The sequence below is a fragment of the Trichechus manatus genome, unplaced genomic scaffold (genome assembly GCF_000243295.1).
Source record: "Trichechus manatus latirostris isolate Lorelei unplaced genomic scaffold, TriManLat1.0 scaffold00206, whole genome shotgun sequence".
NCBI lineage: Eukaryota > Metazoa > Chordata > Mammalia > Sirenia > Trichechidae > Trichechus > Trichechus manatus.
In genome coordinates this window covers 3,682,891-3,700,852 of record NW_004444142.1, presented here as the reverse complement: position 1 = coordinate 3,700,852, position 17,962 = coordinate 3,682,891, and the positions used below count along the sequence as shown (strand labels likewise).

Here is a 17,962-nt window from a genome sequence, read left to right as displayed (position 1 = left end):
CAGTACCACTGGGGAAATATCAGAGGAAAGGATAACAGAAAGTAAGGCCTTAACTTAATTATTTTGTACTACTGTGTATCTAAATGGCAACTCTACTGTGCTGGTCCCCCAATTCTTTTGGAACTGGGCTGCAGGGGTTTAGATCCATCACTGAGCCCATAAATGGTCTTTCTCTCCTTTTCTATTTCATTTGTGACACATTAGTTCTTTTTTAAACAATGGAATGAGAACTAGAGACATCAGTTAGAAGAATATGGTAAAGGCACAGAGTATCTTATAGGTAGTAATACTTTTGTATTTCATTTTAAGAGCAAATACAGAAATAGTGGTAGGGAACTAGCAGACATTCTAAAACAAAAAAAAACCTGTTGCCGTTGAGTCAATTCTGACTCATAGAGAACCTATAGGACAGAGTAGAACTGCCCCATAGGGTTTCCAAGGACCGGATGGTGGATTCAAACTGCCAACATTTTGGTTAACAGCCGAGCTCTTAACCACTGCGTCACTAGGGCTCCTTAATAGACATTAACTGCTAATAAGCTAATTAACAAGCTAATAAGTCTTCACACTTTCAAAAGTAAACATTCAACTAGGAAATTAAATTTATAATAATGAGTGTCATGCACAGATACTCTGGAAAAGGACTGCACTTCAGAACCAATTTTTTTCTTAAATAAAATAATCACTAATTACGATGAAAAGACAAAGATATCGAGGAGATGCTTATTAGTCATTTTCCCAGCTCATTTTAGTTTTATCACTTTTTACACAATTTAAAATTTATGGAAAGTTTTTCAATGTTGTCTTTAATTTTGCCAGAATATTTTGAACTTGGTTTAAAACTGAAATGGAAGAAGCCTGGGGAGGGCTTTAATAACAACTTTCTTCAGTCTGTTTATTTAAAACACGATGAATAAGCAAAAAGAAAAGGTACAGAATGGAAAAAGAAAAATGATCCCTTTGCCTTCCTAGAAGTTTTTGAGATTTCTGGATTGTACATCATCTTGCACCAGGAATTAAAATCTTTGTCACATGCCAGTACCCAAATATATACGTATACACTTACTGTCCCAGTTACCATGTGTATGTAGGCTTAAAGTCTATGGGTTCAGAAGTAGTTTTAGTTATTGAAAGGGAGTAAGAAGTTTCACTATTATTAAGTCCCCACTATTGCCTGGTGGTGAAGTGGTTACGAGCTCAGTCTGCTAACCAAAAGGTCACCAGTTTGAATCCACCAGCCCCTCCTTGGAAACCCTATGGGGTAGGTCTACTCTGTCCTATATGGTCGCTATGAGTCAGAATCAACTCGATGGCAACCGGTTTGAGTAATATGTTTGCTAATGCATCATTCTCATAGAAAAAAAAAAAAAAAGGAAGAAGTTAAAGGAAAAAATATATTAAGGCCAAGAAACCGCCCCCACCCCAAACACCAACAAAGGTGTAGGAATCCCATTCTCCATAAGCTCACAAGGTATTTAAGTACAGTGGTAAGGAAACTAGGCAGATGTGAATTCAAGTACTAGCCCTGCCACTTACTGCCTGAGCAAGCTATGAGACTTAGCTCCTTTATATGTAAAATGAGATTAGTAGTATCTGCCTTAGAGGATTGTTGTAAGGAATAAACGCTGTTATATATTTAGAGGTCTTAGAATGGTGTGTGACACAAAAAATTGCACAGCAGATATTAATATCTTTCATTAAGTCAGAGGGTGATTTTTTTTCCTTCTTTGATGCATAGATCATCATTACCCACTGGAGCTGATCTAGCACAATCATGACAAGAGTTAACAAGTGCTAAATATGTATTTATTAATATCTTCAAAGATAATATTAGTAAGTTTTCAAGATTCCAGGCTGGGGAAATCCTCTGTAGTGTTTCTTTATATTGTGGAAAATCGTCCAGATTCAGAGACTGGGGAGAGATAGCCCTAGAAGGAGAACTACAGTTTCTTTCAATAACATCCCATTAATATTTAGAACCTCAGAGATTTGGTTTATGAGTCAATGGAAATTTAATTCAGCTAAAAATATATCAATGCTTAGCACTGGTTTCCAAATCTTTTGCACAGTTTAATCGTTACTTAGAATACTGCTTTTTACAGCTGTCATTGCTATCAGGAGATGGACGAGAAAATGGAGAAACATGGTTATTGGCCCAAAGTTTGGGACATATCTAGGGCTGTGGCCTGAGAAGAATAAGCAGATATACATTCTGGACAACAGTCTTGAAGGGATCACTTAAAATCTGCAACCCAAATTAAATGTCCCCAAATTCCAAGGCGACAGCTGACTCTGGAGATGTGGCAAAAATGCCCTGACAATCTCCACACTGTGAAACATCATATTGTGCTGAGATAGTTTTTCATTTTTCACAAGAAAACATAAGCTGCTATTTATATCAGACCCAGTGCCCATGGGGCTCAGAGCCTGGACTTCCATATTGGCACCACGGGGTGTTTTCTGGAAGAGTTGCTTGTTGTGAAGTCAACTGAAAAGGGAATGGGGTATGAAGATACATAAAATAATCCCCCCCCCTCAACAATTTGCACAATCTGTAAAACAACCTGGTTCTTTTTCACGACCAAGTTTTTACTAAATTTTCTGCAACAAGATAAAATTTGAGCTTTTGAGCGCTCACATTGGAAAGACACTGCATTTTTAAAATATTTCCAAACAATAAATGGTATCTCTGTTTTCTTAGAAACGTGTCAGGACTCAAGGAGATTGCTAAGTCCTGAAGACTTGTGCTTTTCATCCTGCTGGATAAACAGAAACAGCCATGATTTTATATTTTCTTTTATTCTCAAAAGAAAATGACCTAGTCAATCAACTCCCATACTTTCAGACACAAGAATACTTCACTCTCAGTGTGTTCTATTTTCAGGTTTTATTCTGTCATAAATTTGGAACTAAAATTAAGTTGCAAACTTTAGGTAAAGCAGGGTAATAAAATTTAATGGTCACTATAATTGCAAGTGAAATCCACTTTACTAAGCTTGGTTCCTTGCTCTCCTGAGGCCTTTTGACGTAGTAAATTGAAGTGTGCAAATCTAATTGGCTGAGACCCTGTTTGACCCTAATACAGACTGCTAGTGTTTTATCTCTGTTGAGACCTCATACTAAATTTAAGGTTTGATAAGCCTCTTCACCTTTAGAGAAAATAGAGATTTTAATGAGTCATTACCGGTAAGTCCCCTAGTCCTGAAGTGGCAAAGTGTTGATTTTGCCCAACCCCTACCTGCCTCCCATACTCACCCATGTTTTATTTTGTTTATGTCATTGTTTAGAATATCTCTATCATGTATCAGAAGAAAAGATGGAGATACATAGTGATTTGCCTAAGATCTGAGGAATGTAACTAGGGAAGAATAAGTAGGTGTACATTACATTTTGGTTTCCAAAATTAAAGAAGCTCCATAATAGCTCCCATGAGTCATTCCAGAGATTAGAGGATACTGCATTACTTTCTAGTTAAATAAAGCCTTAAATATTAAATAGTCAATCCCAATTTATCAATTTACTAAAATTGGGACTTCTAAAAATGTGCTTTAGTATCTCCCAAGCAAATTAGAATTTCTGTGGAAATTTAAGAATTGCTTTAACCAACCCTTCAACTTATTCGGAAAATCCAGGGTTGGAGGGGAGCATCCCATTTCATCCTAACTCCCCTTACCAGAGTAACCTGGGCTTCTTAGCTGCCCCACTCCTGCATTTCTACCTACAATCTCTAAGATCCCCAAAACATTCTGCAGTTTGAAAGGACAGGTTATGGACATTCTACAGTACGGTAGAAACGACTGACAGCAAAACCACTGACATTGACTGTTCAGTTGGTCTGTCACTAGCTTAGTTTATTTCCTGGATGTTTATCAGGAGAACTGGCCATTGATTGGGATCAGGGAGATGTTAATGTACTATCTTGTCAGCCTCTGCTGGAGCAATTTATTTGCCCATGTCAGTCAAATTTTTGCCCAGTTAATCTCCAACAATGTGTCTGCCAAATCTACACTGGGATTTTCCTCTAAATTATGATACCCCTATATTAGTATTTAAGGAGCCCTGGTGGTACAATGGTTCAGCACTCGGCTGCTAACCGAAAGGATGGTGGATCGAATCCACCTAGTGGCACCAAGGGAAAAAAGGCCTGGCAATCTGCTCCCGTAAAGATTATAGCCTAGGAAACGCTATGGGGCAGTTCTGCTCTGTCCTATAGGGTCACTATGAGTTGGAAATAGACTCAACAGCACACAACAACAACACCACATTAATATTTATTAGGATTGTTCCAAAAGAACCCAAAAATTCAATATTTCTGTTTTTTTCTCCACAGCACTATGCTGCCATAGGGACTTTACTCCATAAGTAGCTCAAATAAAGCAATGGTTTGGGAAAAAATTATCTTCTCCTTACCTAAACGCTATTCAGATGACTAGACAAAATCAAACACCCTCCTTGCTCTCAAAACACTTCTTAAAAAATAAACATTAAACCCTTCAAATGAAATATTCCAAAGTATTTTTAAAAATCAATGTTAGAGAAATCAAATGTAATATGGTTATCTGAAAAAGAGCATGACAATAATGCCACTCAATATTAATACAGGAATGTGGAACATTTGAAGTCTGAATCAAGGAAACGTGGAAGTTGTTAAAAATGAAACTGAAGGCTTGAAGATTGATACCCTAGGAATTAGTGAGCTGAAATGGACTGGCACTGGTCATTTAAAATTGGACAGTTACATGGTCTACTATGCTAGGAATGACAAATTGAAGAACAGCATCACATTCATCGTCAAAAAACATTTCAAGATCTATTCTGAAATACGACGCTGTCAGTGATAGGATAACATATATATCCCCCAAGGAAGACTAATACTACTAACCACAGTTAATTCTACTATTATTTATGCACCAACCACTAAAACCAAAGATTAAGAAACTGAAGATTTCTATGAACTTCTGCAGTCTAAAGTTGATCAAACATACATTCAAGATGCACTGATAATTACTGGTGATTGGAATATAAAAGTTGGAAAAGAAAGAAGGATTGCTAGTTGGAAAATATGGCTTTGGGGACAGAAATGATGGCAGAGATCGCATGACAGAATTTTGCAAGACCAACGATATTTCATTGGAAATACCTTTTTTCAACAACATAAATGGTTACATACATGTTGACCTCCCCAGATGAAATACACATGAATCAAATTGACTACATCTGTGGAAAGAGACGATGGAGAAGAATAATATCATCAGTCAGAAGAAGGCCAGGGGTCAACTATAGAACAAACCATCAATTGCTTGTATGCAAGTTCAAGTTGAAGCTGAATAAAATTAAAACAAGTCCACGAGAGTCAAAGTGTGACCTTGAGTATGTCCCACCTGAATTTTTAGAGATCATCTCAAGAACAGATTTGACGCATTGAACACTAACGACCTAAGACCAGACGTGTTGTGGGATGGCATCAAGGACATCATAATGAAGAAAGCAAAGGGTCATTAAAAAGACAGGAAAGAAAGAAAAGACCAAAATGGATGTCGGAAGAGATTCTGAAACTTGTTCTTGAGTGCAGAGTAGGTAAAGTGAATGGAAGAAATGATCACATAAAAGAGTGGTCGAGAAAATTTCAAAGGGCTGCTCGAGAAGACAAAGTATTATAATGACATGTGCAAAGAGCTGGAGTTAGAAAACCAAAAAGGAAGAATACATTTCTCAAGCTGAAAGAACTGAAGAAGAAATTCAATCCTTGAGTTGCAATACTGAAGGATTCTCTGGGCAAAATACTGAACAACAGAGGAAGTATCAAGAGAAGATGGAAGGAATACACAGTCACCATACCAAAAAGAATTGGTCAACATTCAATCATTCCAGCATGTAGCATATGATCAAGAACCGATGGTACTGAAGAGGTCCAAGCTGCACTGAAGGCACTGGTGAAAATCAAGGCTCCAGGAATTGACATTATACCAATTGAGATGTTTCAACAAATGGATGCAGTGCTGGAAGCACTTACTCATCTATGCCAAGAAATTTGGAAGACATCTACCTGGCCAACCAAACAAAAGAGATCCATGTTTATGCCTATTCCAAAGAAAGGTGCTCCAGCAGAATGCAGAAATTATAGAATATCATTACTACCACTCACAAGTAAAATTTTGCTGAAAATCAGTCAAAAGTGGTTATAGCAGTACGTCAACAGGGAACTGCCAGAAATTCAAGCCAGATTCAGAAGAGGATGTGGAACCAGGGATATCATTGCTGATGTCAGATGGATCTTGGCTGAAAGCAGAGAATACCAGAAAGATGTTTACCTGTGTTTCATCGACTATGCAAAGGCATTAGACTGTGTGGATCATAACAAATTATGGATAACATTGAGAAGAATGGGAATTCCAGAACACTTCATTGTGCTCAGGTGGAACCTGTACATAGACCAAGAGGCAGTTGTCTGAACATAACAAGGGGATACCGCATGGTTTAAAATCAAGAAAAGTGTGCGTCAGGGTTGTATCCTTTCACCATACGTATTCAATCTATACGCTGAACAAATAATCCAAAAAGTTAGACTATATGAAGAACACGACATCAGGACTGGAGGAAGACTCATTAACAACCTGTGATATGCAACCTTGCTTGCTGAAATCAAAGAGGACTTGAAGCAGTACTGATGAAGATCAAAGTCTATAGCCTTCAGTATGGATTGCACCTCAAAATAAAGACAGCAAAAATCCTCACAACTGGACCAATAAGCAACATCATGATAAACAGAGAAAAGATTGCAATTGTCAAGGATTTCATTTAACTTGGCTCTACAATCAATGCCCATAGAAGCATCAGTCAAGAAATCAAATGACATACTGCTTTGGGCAAATCTGCTGCAAAAGACCTCTTTAAAGTGTTAAAAAGCAAAGATGTCACTTTGAGGACTAAGGTGCGTCTGACATAATCCATGGTGTTTTCAATTGCCTCATATGCATGTGAAAGCTGGACAATGAATAAAGAAGACTGAAGAATTGATACATTTGAATTATGGTATTGGTGAACAATATTGAATATACCGTGCATGACAGAAAAATGAACAGATCTCTCTTGGAAGTACAGCCAGAATGCTCCTTACAAGTGAGGATGGGGAGACTTCATCTCATGTACTTTGGACACGTTATTAGGAGGGACCAGTCCCTGGAGAAGGACATCATGCTTGGTAAAGAAGAAGGTTAGTGAAAAAGAGGAAGCCCCTCAACAAGATGGACTGACCCAGTGGCCATAACAATGGGCTCAAACATAGCAATGATTGTGAGGATGGTGCAGGACCAGGCAGTGTTTTGTTCTGTTGTACATAGGGTCGCTATGAATCGGAAACTACTTGATGGTACCTAACAACAATATCAATATCTTTTAGAGCACAGTTTCTGGAATATCTCTGGAAAAATATATTACTCTTTTTAAAAACATAAACCTATTTTTTCTCAAGTAAATGAAGGACTCAGTTCATTTCTAATGAAAACACCTGTATCAAAGAACATGTCTGAAAATGCTTGTGAAAACACTTAGATTATCAGCATACACTAACATAAGGGAGGGACAAATGACTTTTCCAGATACTCTCCAGTAATTTCCAGAGGTAGTGCTTTGAAGTTTCTCATAACTAAGCATGATATTAGTCCTTTTGGTGTAATTTGTATTCTGGGGTTCACAAAGCACTATGGGGAAAAGCAGGTGGCCAATGAAAGGTGGATCAGGTAGTTTGGTATTTAAAGAAATAAAAACAAAATCCAGCAGCAGCAACTGCCACCACCAGCTATCACAAGCAAGCTGTCAGAGGCACTGAATACTTTTCAACTAAACTGAGGAAAAATGGATTTCCTTTTGTGTCCATTTTAAATGTTTCAGCTGATCTTGAGGGGATTAAAGCAGGGATTTGCTTGTTTCAATGTACCTCAACCCCATATGCAAACAGAACTCTGATACTGCACCACATATTTATAGTCAAAGACAATACTTGGTTTTTAAGAAGAGCAGTGCAATGTAACTACAAATGAATGTCATGAAAAATGAGCCAGACAATAGTAAGCTCCGGTGAAGAATCTGGGTAATTACAAGCTGCATTGTAAAAATCACTGTCAAATATGCTTGTCTCTATTGTTTGTGATTCCTTAGAAGATTGAAAACACTCTCCTCCCTGCTGCCCCCTTGCTATTTTATCCTTTTCCTTTTCCACTGATTCCTACCATTCAGGCCATACTCACTTGCTGAACTTTTGTTTCACTACTACATGTAAAGAGGAAGGGAGAGCAGAGCAGGAGGGAGAGGGAATGTGTGTGTGTGTGTGTGTGTGTGTGTGTTTGTGTGTGTGTGTGTCCAGGAGCGATAGAACTTGGAAGCCTCCCACCACCCCCCCAAAAAAATTAAGGCTGGTGGTTGTTTTTTAATTGGTGGATTTTGGGGAGATCCAGGAACATGTGCTATATACGCAAGAGACAAAGTAGGATGGCATTCATTTGTTAATTTAATCAATAGATATTTACTGAGTAGCTATTATGGTGAGGGACTGTACTAAATTCCGGATATTTGAGAAGGTGAAAAAGATGAGAGTTGATTCACAGGTATAGTAGGTAATTGTAAGTCATGGAATGGTAAATTTTATTCTGAAACCTAAACCCCATAGCCCTGGTGGCGCAGTGGTTAAGTGCTTGGTGGCTAACCCAAAGGTTGGCAATTCGAACCCACCAGCTGTTCCGCAGAAGAAAGGTGCGGCAGTCTGGTTCTGTAAAGATTACAGCCTTGGAAACGGGCAGTTCTACCCTGTCCTAAAGGGTCATTATGAGTGGGAATCGATTTGACAGCAACAGGTTTGGTGTTTTTGTTTTGCTCTTTTTGGTTTAAATCCCATTGTTAAGTGGGTCCAAAAATTTAACAAATATTTTTTTCAATTCTGTTGATTATTTTCCCCTTGGAATATTCTTTGCTAAGCTTCATGGCACTATGCTCTTTTGGTTTTTTTCTTTTTTTACATCTTAGACTCTGTGCAGTATTTTCATCACTAGCCTGTTATTCAAGTGTTGGTGTCCCCAATGGTTCTACCCTAGACTTTCATCTCTTAGTCTACACACTTCCTTGGGAGTCCTCATTTACTCCCATAACTTTCAGTACCATACATATGATATGGATACTAGATGTGATGACACCGAATTCCAGTTCAAACCCCTCCCAAGCTCTAGACTCATACACAAAACTCCGTCTTGTCATCCCCACATGGATGTTTCAAAGGACCTCTACTGAAAATATCAAAAATTGAGCTAACATCTTCTTAACCCTCATTGACCGGCATATTATTCATGAAATTCCCAGTCAAGAAACCCAGGAGTCATTTCTGACTTCTTCCTTTTTACTCCCTAACAACAAATTTAAAAATTCCATGGATTTTTATATCATAAAAATATATATTAAGAAACCACTCACTCTTCATGCTCTCTACTACCACCTAATCCAGGTCTCCATTATCCCTTGCCAAGATTATTACAAATAATTGCTGCTTAATTGGTCTCCCTGGTTTCAATCTTGCCTGTCCCCAACTATTTTAAACTTCGCAGCTAGTTACCTATTAAAAATACAAATTTGATCACATTACTTTTTTGCTTAAAACATTTAACTGGTTTCCTAAATACTGAAGATAAAATCTAAACTCCTTTATGAGGTTATTTAGACCTCTGCTTACCTTACAAACTTCTATCTTGCTTCTTTCTCCTTTCTCATGTTACACTCCATTTTATTTGTTTCTTTCTTTAACTTAAACATGGACTAAAAGACTTCTTTCAGTTTCTTAAATACGCAATTGATGCTCTCTTTTACTTCAGGCTGTCCTCTGACCTTTCTTCTTCCTAAAACTTTTCTTCTCTTCATCCCAAACTTGCCTAGCTAACTCCTGTTATCTAAATATCGGCTTCCTTTAAGAGGCCTTCTTGGATCACCCCACCCCAGCCAACCCTACTCACCTTTAATACCACTCAATCTCAATCTACCCTTAGCCTCAACAAACAGGGACAAGTGTTCTTGCTATTTGTTCCCACAGTAACTTATACATCCTGCCTAACATCATTTAAAAAATATTTTGTTATAAATACCCATTTAATAGTCTAGATTCCACCTAGAAGGTAAGGTGTCCAGCATACCCAGCTTGCCTTTATAGCTCTAGCACCTAGTAGAGTACTGCTATGACAGAAATACCATAAATGGTGGCTTTAACAAAAACAGAAATTTATTTTCTCACAGTTTAGGAGGCTAGAAGTCCAAATTCAGGGTGCTGGCTCTAGGGGAAGGCTTTCTGTGTTGGCTCTGGAAGATGGCCCTTGTCTCTTTGAGCTTCTGCTCCCGGGAGATCTTCATGTGGCTTGGCATCTCTTTTCCCTCAGATCTTCTTGCTGGCTTGCTTGTTTTTAATCTCTTTTATATGTCAAAAGAGATTGATTCAAAATAAACCCTACACTAATCCTGCCTCATTAACATAACAAAGACAACCCATTCCCAAATGGGATTATAACCACAGGCATAGAGGTAAGAAATTACAACACATTTTGAGGGGACACAATTCTTCCATAACAAGTGCTTTGCACAGAATTGGCACTCAATAAATATTTGTTCAATGAGTAAATACAGGTGACTGGGAAAGGTTTAGAGATAAATAAAACACCCCCTTCCTTTAATGAGGATAATATTAAATGCAGAATAACTGCTATACATAATTATAAAATGAGCATGATTAAATAAAATTGACTCCAATTTGGATACATGGGGATTTGCTAACATTGTAAATTGGAATTAAATATTTAGCTCTCTCTTCTGGGCTAATCTAATCCACACTAAACACTTCTGGAAGACAGTTTTATGATTTTACATTACAGATGAGACAATAGGCACAGCAAAGTTAACCGAGTTACCCAAGGTCACCCAGTGAATCAGAGGCAGAGCCAAGACTTAAAAACTCAAAGTTGTCAACCTTCAATCTTTAGTGCTATTATTACTATTTTACAAATGACTTTGTCTTTTCCCCCAAGGTTCTATTGTGTGGCTGTCAGACTTCCACCTATATATTTTAATATTCTTCTCCAAACTATCACTTCTCCAAAATATTTATATTTGAATATAATATAGGCATTTTTTCTAAGGATCTTCCTCTAGTCTCTATAATTAAAGGCTTTCTGTAATATGCCTCTGCACTAGGCTCTTCTCTTGTGCTTAATTCAACATCAACTATTGTACTCTAAGAAGTGTCAATCCCTCTTTGTTCTTAGTAGAGTGTTAGTATCAGACACTAACTGCCACTAGAAAGTACCAACATTTAACTCTTCTGCTGTTGGGCATCACATTGGATCCTCTACATCTATAAACGTCCATAGCTCGTTAGCTGGCACATTCTCTTGCATTGGATGGGCATTTTGGTAGAAAATGCTGCCAGTACTTAACAGGCATTTGAGAAGCAACATAGACTATCAAATTTAATGGGATTACTGGTCCCAACATTTATATTTCAAGACAAATAAACTGAAAAAAGATTTGTGCTGCCATTTCAAAAGGCCAGATATGTACTCAGTAAATGTTTATACGTGGTATTCTGGGGCCAGTGGCAAACACAAAACATAACCAAAATGCCTCAAAAAGCCTTTATTACCAACTTGCTATACACATCTAATGTACACAGAGCTTTGCTTTGTATAAGAACATGCATTGCTGATATTAATTTCTCAGAGTTAGGCCTTTCCTAGCCCCAGACTGGAGTAACCAGAGCTTTTTTTTTTTTTTTTAAAATGCCTGAATATGGCTCAAGATGTTAGAAGAATTTAATCTGCACAAAACTGTGGCTAACAAGTCCCAGTTTTATTAGGTATATAAAACTATATGCTTTCTCAGCATTTTTTTTCCTTTTAATGGCTATATCATCAAAAAGAATTTCCAGTCATAGAACATTTCTCTTGCTCTTTGGGCTTTACTTGACCCATCCTTCCTTTGCAACATCTTTACCAAAAGCAATCATCTTTACTACTTATGGCACTCAAGCCAGCTCATTATATCACTCTCTAGTCCTGCCTTGCAGCTCCACGCCTATGAAGAACTCTAAATGTCCAAAGTATTTTCTGCTCTTAATCCCCATTGTGACATTAAGTAAACTGGTTCTATCATGAGAGTAAAACTGATTATGTTTCCCCTAGTAAAGATAGACATTAGAGTTACCCATTTGTAAGATAGCTCAATGTAAAAGGAAGAGTGAACTTCTGCGAGATGCCAACTTAACATCAAGTGCTCATACCATGGACATGTCAGTTAAAATTCTAGTGGACTCCTTCAAACACAATTTTCCAGTTCAAGAAATGTATACAAACCCATGATGAATTGAGAGGCTATACAAAGTAAGTCTTATGTTCCATGTATGCGCTCAAATTCTTGGTTGGTCACTGATGGACAACATTCATGGTATCAGAATAATTTTGATTTTCACTTGAAAATGTAAATTCAATGTTTTCACCCTCATTCATCACTTCTGTTTTTGGGGAAATGACTTTGAGAGGGTGTTGCTTTCACTTCCTAATGCTGCAGTTCCTATTAAGCTCTACCAAGGAACAGAGGTTCCTTTCAAAACTCAGCATGAAGTCTGAGTTGGCTTCTTTCTTTAGTGGGACTGTGAGTGCTCTCAAAGACTATAAAAGACGGAAAATTCCCATTTGAGCTTTAAAGTTCTGACATTGTAATTTTCACCCCCTTTGCTATTATGGTTTGAATGTGACAATAATAAAATAAAGGATAACAAAGTAAAAATACAAATGTGTTTATCCTAAAGATACTTGCCCTATTTAAGAATTTACCTGCAGAGATTCCATTTCTTCATCTTTTCTGTGGTTTTCATCCAGCAGATCTACAAGAAAGTAAAATACCCATCTAAATACAATGTTAAAATGGGTTGCCTCTTATTATCAAACCCAATTTAGTCAGTAGCTTGGATAAACTGTTGCCTAGAAAGAGAATTTTATGTTTAAGTGAGAGAAAACCAAAAACGCAAACCTGTTGTCGATGAGTCAATTCTGACTTATAGTGACCCTATAGGACAGAGTAGAACTGCCCCATAGGAGCAGCTCACAGATTCAAATTGCCAGTTTTCTAGTTAGCAGTCGAGCTCTTAACCACTGTGCCACCAAGGCTCCAAGCTATGCAAAATAAATGCTCACTGATCTCAAATGATGAGATGTGGCAGAGCTCTGGACGCTGGCAAACCAAAGCTAGCTGAGAAACACTAGAGGTCCCAGTTTTACCTGAGATACCAGAAGATGAACCCAACTCAGTTACAAAATCCAAGTCATACCTATGTTTTAGGAATTTGGTCCAATACTTATATAACTCAGAAGGAACAAAAATTTTTTCTATAAATTTGTTTTGAAAGAAAAATTAGAAACAAACCATGTGCTCCTAAAATAAGCTCCCCAAGCCAAGTTCCACCCTCAGAGTCAATTTTTATAACCAAATTAAAACACCTTGGAATAATGAGTGTTGTTAATGGAAGTAGAACATCACCTCAACTATAAAGTCATATTAATTATCTTTTCACATTGAGAGGATGGGAACCATTGAAGCTACATCAGACCAAGAATTTGGCACCATCTCAGAGAAATTAGTGGCTGGAAGGGAAGACAGTCAAGTGAAGAGGGTTCTGTATTAATGCATGTGTACAGCCTTGGTGTCTCCGTGCCCTACATTAATTTATGAACTTGCTATAAAGCAAAATACATTTGGCAAGCAGAATTTTCTGCCTGCAGCTATACCACTCTCTGCTATGATCTTATTAGATCTCACAAACCTAAAGAGGGTTGGGCTGAGTCAGAGCTTGGATGAAAACTGGCAAGAAACACCTACAGCAGCACATGTTAATATTAGTATTTGCTATACTTTGTGATTGATGTAGCTTCCTAAGATGCTGTGCTGCATGAAAGGGAAATATAACTTAAAGAAATTCAATATATATCCCAGACAGGCAAATGCAAATGTTTTTAGCAAGTGTTCCACTATATACAGCAGGAAGCGGTAAGACAGTAGGTAGCCACGGCACGCTGGTATATGTCATAACTGAGCAGGCAATACACTGAAACTTCAGGAGACCAGGCAGATGATATAATTGTCTGGTGATGGCCTTTTGAGACCGCATGGCTAAGAGGGCTACCAAGGACTGGCAAGCAATTCCCTCAAGACACAATTTACTAGGATTATGAATAAGAGGTAGCTCTTACTCTTTATCCTGTAGAGGAGCTATCTTTGGCTCCCCAAATCTCCTATAATCAGTGTTACATCAATAAAGTTAAAGTGCATGCCGATGTTTTAGGTTATGTGTTTAAAGGGCTTTTGGTTGGCATATTAGGTTTTTATAAGACAGAAACTAACTTGGGGTGTGATAATTAGTTTGAGTATCCTAAGTAATTCCTCTTCCTATATCCTTACTCCTTTGCAATGTGATTTTGCAGCTACTTCCATCAAGAGGTCGTGTTTATTTTTCCACTTCCTGCATCTGGCCTGTTTGACAAATAGAATACAACAGAAGCCATGTTGTGTCAGTACCAAGTTGAGACTTCAAGAGGTCTTGCACACTTTTACTTTCGCCCTTGGAACAACCGTGGGAACAAGCCCAGGCTAGCCTACTAGATGACAAGAGACACACGGTCCAGGACACCTCCTGTCCCCATTACCCTATAAGTTCCTATAGCTGGCAGTCAGCAAATCCCGAGAAATAGAGCTACGCAGCTGTCCTGAAGATAACTACAGATGCATGGGGAGCCCAACTGTGACTAGACAAACTGTCTAGCTCCAGCGTAAGCTCCAACTCACAAAATCATGAGGTAAATAAATGAAATTTTGGGATTGTTTGGTACCCAGCACTTGCTAACTGATACCAACTATTTAGAAATTCCAGTGTTTAGCAATTATTACAAGGATACAGAGGTAACTAACAGACACAATGGAAAAGAGAATCCAGATTCTGAAGAGCTAGGGTAGGTCTGGACGATAGCGCTAACTAATGGGCATTTTATTCTGAGTGTTCCCATCTTAGTATCACTCCATTCAAGATGAAATTCCATAAATAGCTAATGAGCCCAACTTAGATCCCTTGCCTGCTACTTGGCTAAAGGAAATTATGAGGCACTTTCATTGATAATCCCAAAAGGACTGCACTAAAACCAGAAAGGAGAGTTTACAAACGCAAAACCAAGGTACTGTTAATAGAAGAAGGAGGATGGATACCAGAAGACCACAACAACAGATGTCTATCCCAGCTGGTTTTAGTAAATTGTTTTCAACCCAACTTTCCTCAACTTTCGGGAGATAAAAGATCACCGTTGTGTCCCTATGTGATCTTATAGTACGGGGTGGCCATTTTGCTCCACTACTTCTGGGTATTAGGAGGTTCTAATAGTGTGCCCCTTGCAATGAATTACATTGTTTATAGTGCAGTGAAGCTGGAGTAATGGATAGTGGGGTCCATTAACCCTAAAAGAAAACCAATATCATACATCTAGAGTCATCTTGGTACAGCAAACAAACACTATAGGTAAAGTTTACTAGATTACATACATTGGATCTCTTATTTATCCAAATTCAACCCACTCATCTGACAAAATGTAGGTGTAAAAATTTCAGTCTGTCCTCAGAACTTCATAGTAGAATTACTGTAATAAAAATTATGTTCTCAGTTTGTTCCAAATACATAAATGTAATGAGTCACGCTGCTCCGCCAAAAAGCTGACACCAACGACAATGCTTGATTTGGGAAAGCTGAATAAAAAGAACTATAAAAGAACTCCTACAATTGGCATTTAAAATACAGAAATCCTCTTCTGTTCTTCCCCATCAACCCTCTGCTCAGCCTATATCAGAGTATAAGTGGACACCTGGTTTTGTTTTTTGTCTGTGTACATTCCTTCTTTTTGAGAACTTTCTATTCCCCCTCTCCAGGTGATTTCTGTGATACTTTCAGCCAAGGAGTCTAACCTCTTCTGCCACAGAAGTGGGTCATGACCTAGGCTGGCAAGTCAGAGTACCTTACTCCCTGAGCACATGAGCTGAGCTAAGCAGTTTCAGCAGGAATTGCTTTTTTTAGGGACTAATTCGGATACTGGGAGAGACTCAATCTCCTTCTGAGGCTATAAGCTTATATTAGCCTGGTGCTTCGAAGCTATATTTTCCATTATTTAGAAGGAATCTGCCTAAGAATGAAGCTGGCAAGGAATAAAAGTAGAGCTAAGGGACAGAGAGAGAGAGTTGGTTGAGGACTAGATACACCCTTGCCTAAAGTCCACATAAATCCTGATTCTCATACCCACCATCCCCCCTTTTTTTTTTTTTTTTGGCTTTTGCTTAAATTAGCTTTAGTTAGATTTCTGTCATTTTAAAAAGTTTCCAGGGACATGGATGCATTGGACTTTCCTATCTCTGTTCAGAAACTTGGAGAACTTAGAGTTGGAAAGAAGTTTCTAGTCTACATTAGAACATTTCATTCTACATAAATAGATGAAGACTTGAGGCTTAAAAAAGAATGGTTTACATGCAATTACCTAGTTAGTGCTAGAGCCACAGCTAGAGCTTTGCTCTCCTAGCTTCCTGCCCCATCTACATATCGTGCTTTCACTTGTACCACTCAGTACTTAATTGTAAAGAAAAAAGTACGCATGTTTGTATTCTCCTAACTTACTCTGGGAGTCCTCCAATGTCAACCACCAGAGCTACGATGTCTTATATCCATATCCACCCTAACTATGTACTTAACTTAGATCCCCAAAAATGCCTTCTCTATTTATATCACTGTTGTAAGCAATTGCTCGTTTGATAGGTGTAGCGTTCAAGTACATGCATTTGGAATGATGAAGGGTGTTATTAACTTACGCTGATGAAATATGGCTACTGGGCATCGCTGAAAAGCACCTTTCTACTGCAAACAGACAAGATAAAGAATGTAGGTGTGACCCCTGCAAAGTTGAAGTGATACAATGCGGTGACAACAGAGTGTGATTAGTGTTCTGTGTTGTAATGAGCAATCTTGCTATTTGTTCTCACCAGCTTTAGACAAAATGATCAGTGTGGAACCAGGTGAAGGGTCTCTATGCTTCCTTGCTCATCATTGGCATGTTCTTGTTCTCCTTTATTATTCTCTGGTTTGCTATTCAATACAAACAGCAATTCAACTGCCATGCAAATTGTTGTAGCTAAATGTGCTTCCATCAACATTAGTTAATGAAGGATTTTTTGGTGAAAGGGCAGTAGCCTTGTGTATTTCCTTGGATTGGCTCCAACTTTTTAAATGAGCTGGTACTAACTCGTTGTGACATGCAGTCATTAGAGAAGAAAATAATCCCACGTAGAAAAGCAAGGCATCGTGGATGAGAATTGGAGAATCCAGGTTTTTTTTTTAGTTCCACTCTGCATTTCTTTGGCACACCCAGGGCAATATATCATGGCTTTGCTTTTGGCTAAGACAGTCTTGTACCGCTTTCTTTACAGCCTTTGCAACCAGTGGCCTGGCTGTTAAAGGAAGCTTGACACTTTTTTATGTTGATTCTGGTTTCTAGTAGCCAAGGAAGCAGGTAGGTTGATTGTTAATTTGTTTTTAAAAGGAGAATCATATACAGGTGTGCATGATCAACATAACCATCTAATAACAACCCTTCATAGGAAGGTTGAAGATCAAGTTTAGAAATGAGTAGTTTTTTTTTTTCTTTAACTAATATAAAGTTTCTCATCCACATTATAGCACCGTCCAGCTGGTAATGGAGACACTGTTATGGAGACAGGGGCTTCAGACTCAGCAACATTTATGACAATAGCACTGAACAGAGTAGCATTGGCAGGAGAATACAGGAATTAATGGTTGCAGTTTAGGAAAAGCATTTAGTTTCTGGCTTGTGTACCTCACTTAGTAATTCAGTGTTCCTGTCCC

At 38.1% G+C, this 17,962-nt stretch overlaps 1 protein-coding gene across 1 annotated transcript in view; it reads right to left on the bottom strand.

Annotated features, from left to right (window-relative positions):
- CEP128 (centrosomal protein 128) overlaps positions 1–17,962 on the bottom strand; it is a 602,257-nt gene that overhangs the window by 107,302 nt on the left and 476,993 nt on the right. The window contains exon 18 of the mRNA XM_023742234.1: positions 12,855–12,904. Coding sequence (XP_023598002.1) covers positions 12,855–12,904 — 50 coding nt within the window. The remainder of the gene's footprint in view (positions 1–12,854; positions 12,905–17,962) is intronic.